This window comes from Coturnix japonica, chromosome 1 (assembly GCF_054131305.1).
Source record: "Coturnix japonica strain WE chromosome 1, WE-NBRP24, whole genome shotgun sequence".
In the NCBI taxonomy this organism is placed as follows: Eukaryota; Metazoa; Chordata; class Aves; order Galliformes; family Phasianidae; genus Coturnix; species Coturnix japonica.
The window spans coordinates 96,138,383-96,143,894 of NC_140663.1; the positions used below are offsets into that span (position 1 = coordinate 96,138,383).

The 5,512-nt window shown below is 59.7% G+C and overlaps 1 protein-coding gene across 1 annotated transcript; it reads left to right on the plus strand.

Moving 5' to 3' along the window:
• Nucleotides 1-350: 350 nt before the first annotated feature.
• On the plus strand, nucleotides 351-2,269 carry OLIG2 (oligodendrocyte transcription factor 2). The gene is made up of 2 exons (XM_085528464.1): nucleotides 351-403; nucleotides 613-2,269. Exon 2 carries the CDS (start codon nucleotides 632-634, stop codon nucleotides 1,526-1,528), a length of 897 nt encoding a protein of 298 aa, XP_085384590.1. The 5' UTR covers nucleotides 351-403; nucleotides 613-631; the 3' UTR covers nucleotides 1,529-2,269.
• The last annotated feature ends 3,243 nt before the right edge of the window (nucleotides 2,270-5,512 follow it).

The following is a 5,512-nucleotide window of genomic DNA, read 5'->3' on the forward strand; positions in this document are numbered from 1 at the left end:
CCTGCGGGCCCCGATCGCGGCTCCGGGAAAGAGCGACGTGAGCGGTGTGAGGAGGGGGAGGTTGTTCTCCTCCCCCCCCACCCCCCCAACAGCTGTTCCCAGAGCTGTCATTGTTACACGTTACGATGGATCTGACAAAAGTCCCTTCCCAGCCCGTCCCCCTCCTTCTCCCCCCCCCAAGCCCCCCCCCGCGGGGCTCCCCGCCGCCCGCCCGCCCCATCGAGCCGGAGCGGCCCCGGTGACATCAGCCGCCCCCCCCGCCGCCGCCGATTGGCGCAGGCCCCCTCCCGCCCGGTGACATTGTTCCTCCCCGGCGCGGCTATAAAGACGCCGCCGGAGCGCCGCAAGGTGCGCGCTGCTCGCCCGACACGGCGCGCCGCTGCCCACGGCCGCCCCGAGCACGGTGAGAGCCCGGCGGGACGTAGCGGAGAGAGGCGCGGGGCGGGCGGAACGGACGGGGCGGACGGCGAGGGGACGAGACGGGCCGGGAGACGAAGGGGCGGGACGGGACCGGACGGGACGGGACGGGAGGAGACAGGAGGGGACGGGCCGTGGCGAACTTTCCGCGGACGCTGGCTGACTGGGGCCGTCCCCGGCTCTCTTCCGCCGCAGGCAGCCCGCCCGCCGGGCCATGGACTCGGACGCCAGCCTGGTCTCCAGCCGCCCGTCCTCCCCGGAGCCCGATGAGCTCTTCCTCGCGGGCCGGAATAAAGGCGGCGGCGGAGGAGGAGGAGGCGGCGGGGGCTTCACGGGCGGCACCGTGTCCAGCTCGACGCAGAGCGATTCGCCGCCGGAGCTGAGCGCCGAGCTGCGCAGCGCCATGAGCGCCGCGGGGGTGGTGGTGGTGGACAAGCTGGGCTTCAAGTCCTCGTCGTCGTCGGCCTCGTCGGCCTCGTCCGCCTCTTCCAAGAAGGACAAGAAGCAGATGACGGAGCCCGAGCTGCAGCAGCTGCGCCTGAAGATCAACAGCCGCGAGCGCAAGCGGATGCACGACCTCAACATCGCCATGGACGGGCTGCGGGAGGTGATGCCCTACGCGCACGGCCCGTCGGTGCGCAAGCTCTCCAAGATCGCCACGCTGCTGCTAGCCAGAAACTACATCCTGATGCTCACCAACTCGCTGGAGGAGATGAAGCGCCTGGTCAGCGAGATCTACGGCGGCCACCACGCCGCTTTCCACCCCGCCGCCTGCCCCGCCGGCATGGGAGCTCACTCGGCGCCGCTGCCCGCCCACCCGGGCCACCCCGCCTCGCATCCCGCGCACCACCCCATCCTGCCCCCCGCCGCCGTCTCCAGCGCTTCTCTGCCCGGCTCCGGCCTCTCGGCCGTCGGCTCCATCCGCCCCCCCCACGGCCTCCTCAAGTCGCCCTCGGCCGCCGCCGCCGCTCCGGGGCTGGGGGGCGGCTTCCAGCACTGGGGGGGGATGCCGTGCCCCTGCAGCATGTGCCAGGTGGCGGCCCCCCCTCACCACCACGTCTCGGCCATGGGCGGCGCCGCGCTGCCCCGCTTGGCCTCGGACGCCAAGTGAGCCCGTCCCGCAGGGCCGCCCCAGCACCTACGGAGCGCCCCGACGGCGAGGCCGGCCGGGAGGAGCCGCCCGCAGCCCGCGGCCGTCCGCGCGTCTCTCCCTTCGCTCGGGCCGAAGAGCGAACGCAGCCGGCGGGCCGGAGGAACCCGACGCCGAGGACTTTGGCAGTCCGTCTGCCCGGCCGTCTGTCCGTCCGCGGCCACAGGGGACCGTCCCCATTCCCCACGCCCACCCCCCTACCCCCCTCCGCTCCCGCTCCGATCTCTCTCCGTCGGTTTTGTGTCTTTCGGGCTTTGTACATAGACCCCGCTCCGAGCCCCGTCCGAGCGCTGCGCCGTGTCACAGCCCCGCGGCCGCCGCGCTGCCCTCGGTCCGGTCCGGTGGGGTTCGGTGGGGGGTCGGTTTTTTGATTTCTCCAGTTTTTTAAAGCGTATAACACAATTCGCGTCCCCGCCGCCTCTAACCACGTTGGAAGTCCGTAATGCTCTCTGTGTCCGTGTCGCAGTCCCGAGCCCCGGGCTCTGCCCAGCAGTAACACTTTTCTTATCGCCGCCCCCTGCAGAGATTTTATCGTCCGTTTATTTTTGTAAAAAAGAAAAAGGAAAAAAAGGAAAAAAAAAAAGAAACGAAAAAAAAAAAAGTTGCTAAATAATATTTATTACTTGTTTGGTTGCGAAAGGAAAAGCGATCCGCTGGTGAGATTTTAAATAAAAAGAAAAAAAAGGAAAAAAAAAAAAAAAAGCATTTGATGTCAATGGCGCTCGGTATTCGTTAAGATCGGGGCGCGGGGGGGACGGGAGGGATCGTTCCGAGGCCGAAATCGTTTTTCCTCACTCGTTCCTCGCAGAACGAGGGTGGGGGATGAGCAGCGGATGCCTCCCGGGCTCCAAATCGGGGTGCTGGACCCACGGGGTCCGGCCTTCGGTGGGAGCTCGAAGCGCTACGGGAGAAGGGAACGCGAAACTCCGCCGTTCTCCCGCTGCGCCCAAACGAAAGCCGGCCCCGCGTTGGGCGCACGGCCGCTTCCCGGAGCCCCGAGGGACGGGGTCCCACCTGGGCCGCTCCCTCGGGGCTGCGCGGCCGCTACCTGCAGCGCTCGGCCCAATTAGCGGCGTGCGGCGGGAGCAGGTGAGCGTCAGATGGAGCATCGTTAGGAGCCGCTCTTTATCTCCGGAGCATCGTTAGAAGCCGCTCTTTATCTCCGCTAAAAGCCGTAATGAGCGCCCCGACAGATGCAACAGTCGGCAGCGGCCGGTAGCCGCAAAGTCGTCCGCTCGCCCCTCTCCCCCCCTCTCCCCCCGACGGCTCTGTCCCACCCCGGAGTCCCAACACCAACAGGTGGTCCCTCCCGGGGCTACCTGCAAATAGAATTAGCGGTGCTGCCGGGCTCCCGGCCCACCCCCCATTCGCTTCCCCATATGCTGCCTCGCACGGGGAAGGGCCCCGCAGGGTACGGCCGGGTCGAGTTACGGGGGGGAGAATGGGCACGGCCCATATGTTCCGCTCACAGCGGTGGAGGCACCGCACCTGTGCACCTCAGTTCCCCGAAGTAAAGGAGAACGGCTCACACCTCATCCCTGCGAGCTCCCCATGTCCCAGTCAGGAGCTGGGCACGACACAAGTGCTGGGACACTGCAGAGCCAAGAGCTGCGGCAGTGGCACAGCACAGGGATGCCGTGTCCTTGCTGCCCGGGGGCCGGGGCTGCTTTATGCACTGCCATAAAGATAGACGGATGTCCCTTGTGTCCCAATGGCCTGCAACCCCCAGTACGGGGCTCTGCCACACTCCCACAGAAGGGCCCGACAACTTTTAGCAGTGCCACCGAGTTGAGATGCTGCGAGAGCGCAGCCCTCACCCTGGAGCCTTTTGCCCTAAAAGATGGATGTAAATGCAAAATAGCCTTTCCCTTCTTGCATTCATCCCTATTCTTGGGATTGTCTTTAGAAGTTTTGTTCCGCCATTTATCTTCACTTGTTGGAGATGTCTTGACAAACTCCTGAGAATCAATTTCCCATCAGCTTTTCGCCTCCACTCCTTGAACTGGCAGGTCAGATCCCACCATATGCATTAGAAGAGGTTATCGGGACGGGCCACCCTGCTCCTTTGTCCCTGCTGATGCGTGTCCCCGTCCCAGTGTCATGCACACGCAGGGAGCCGCTCTCCTCTCGGGGCAGCCCTCAGCTCCCTGCCCGTCATCAATCACTGCACCCCGCTGCCAAAACCAACACAATCGGCCCGGACCCGATACACGGGGTGTTTCCTGCAAGTCAGAAGCGTGCCTTTTACTTTAATGTATTCCCAATGTTGATCCTATTAGCAGGAAAAATCAATCAATCACTGTCAGCAACCATCACCAGGCTGCAGATTGATCGCGGGCGTTGGGGTTGTTGGAGAATCCCGCAGATGCAGCAGGCATTTGTTAAATGCTATTTTCAGGAAGGCGTATACATATATGTATAAGACACACATTTAACGCACATCTTTGTCTGCTTTAAAAGAAAAAAAAAAAAAAAAAGAAAAGAAAAAAGAAACACTGTGGGGTTTTTTTGGTTTTGGTTTGGTTTGGGATGTTCTTTTTCTTCTTTCAACAAAACCTGGCACAATTTTAGTTACGTTTATAGATCCCTTGAACTGGGAAATTAGTGGGGTTCTGGGTGGGGGCTTTTTGATTCAAATCCCTAAGCACAGCCTGGGGCTGTTCCCAGTATGAAGTTTCTCTCTGCATCCCCTCTGCCCCTTTCATGAGGAAGGATCCAGCTCCGTTGCATGGCTTGGGTGAGCTGAGAGTGCAAAGGGGACACCTCCGGGTTGGACACGTGTAATGATACTGTGGGAAGGAAGGAAGCATTGCCCATCAGATGGGAAAACCCGCACAGAGACACATCTTACAGCCCCAGTGTTATTCAGATCCTTCCATGCCATCACCTGGCACCACAGAGCCAGCACCAGTGGGAAGCAACCCCTGCAGCCATCCTACCACTTGCATCCTTTCACTTGCATGCGAAGATGCCAAATGCTGGTGAAGAACAGGGCAGACAAGGAAAGCAAAGGGGCGAAGGCAAGCACCCACCCATGGCACGTATGTCCTACTGAAGGGAGAACACTGTAGAGGTGGGCTCTGGGGAGTAAGGTTCGGGTGGAACCTCACAGTAAGCTCAGCACTAAGGTTTCATTTCTACTTTTAAGTCCTCAGGGGAAGAACACTTAGCAGCTTGGTTAACAAACTGCCCCTAATCCCGACCATGCAAAATGGTCCTTCGGAAAAACGAAAGGATGCTCACAGAAATCCTCTCGGTCACACTGAGTCTGTTACTAAATGAACTTTTAATGCGTTGAAAACATATTCATTATAATGTATAAAGAGGCAATTTTCATTTTGTTTGTGTTCTTAAGAGTGTGACAGCGTCTTGTTTGCAACTGCCCCTGGGTATAAGCTATCATTGTGTGACTTAATTAGATATTCTACATGCTAGTGTGAGGGACATATGTCTATTCACTGTAACAAACATCGAGAGTCTGCCACATGCTTTAATGTTTCTGCTACGCTGAAATAAAGGCAGAGCAAGTGCAAGCTCTCCCAAGGACCTGTGGCCCCAAACAGCTTGAACACAACCCGCCAGCATTCACCGATTGGTTACAGTTTATTAACAGCCCATAAACTTCTCATCTGCTCCTGGGCGTTTGGTAGGGTTGTCACCTGCAACTGCCAAGAGTGGCACAGTTGCTGCAGACGTGCAGCCGTGCTGCTCGGAGCCCAGCTTTGATGTCTCTCTCCTCCCAGCTCCGGCAGCACTGAGTTTGCACAGGACACAAGGTTGTGTGAAGGTGACCCAAAACTTAAATATATATATATACATTAGAAAGCCTGGTAAGGAAAGCTGGGAGAGAGCAGCTTTTCCACCATCAGGACATCTGCAGATGCCAGTGCCGCAGGAAAACTAGCCTTCGCCTTCACAAATAGCTCACAGACAGCAGATTTACAC

What these genes read in the sequence shown, in the direction of transcription:
- OLIG2 (XM_085528464.1), top strand. Translation starts at nt 632, where the DNA reads ATGGACTCGGACGCCAGCCTGGTCTCCAGCCGCCCGTCCTCCCCGGAG.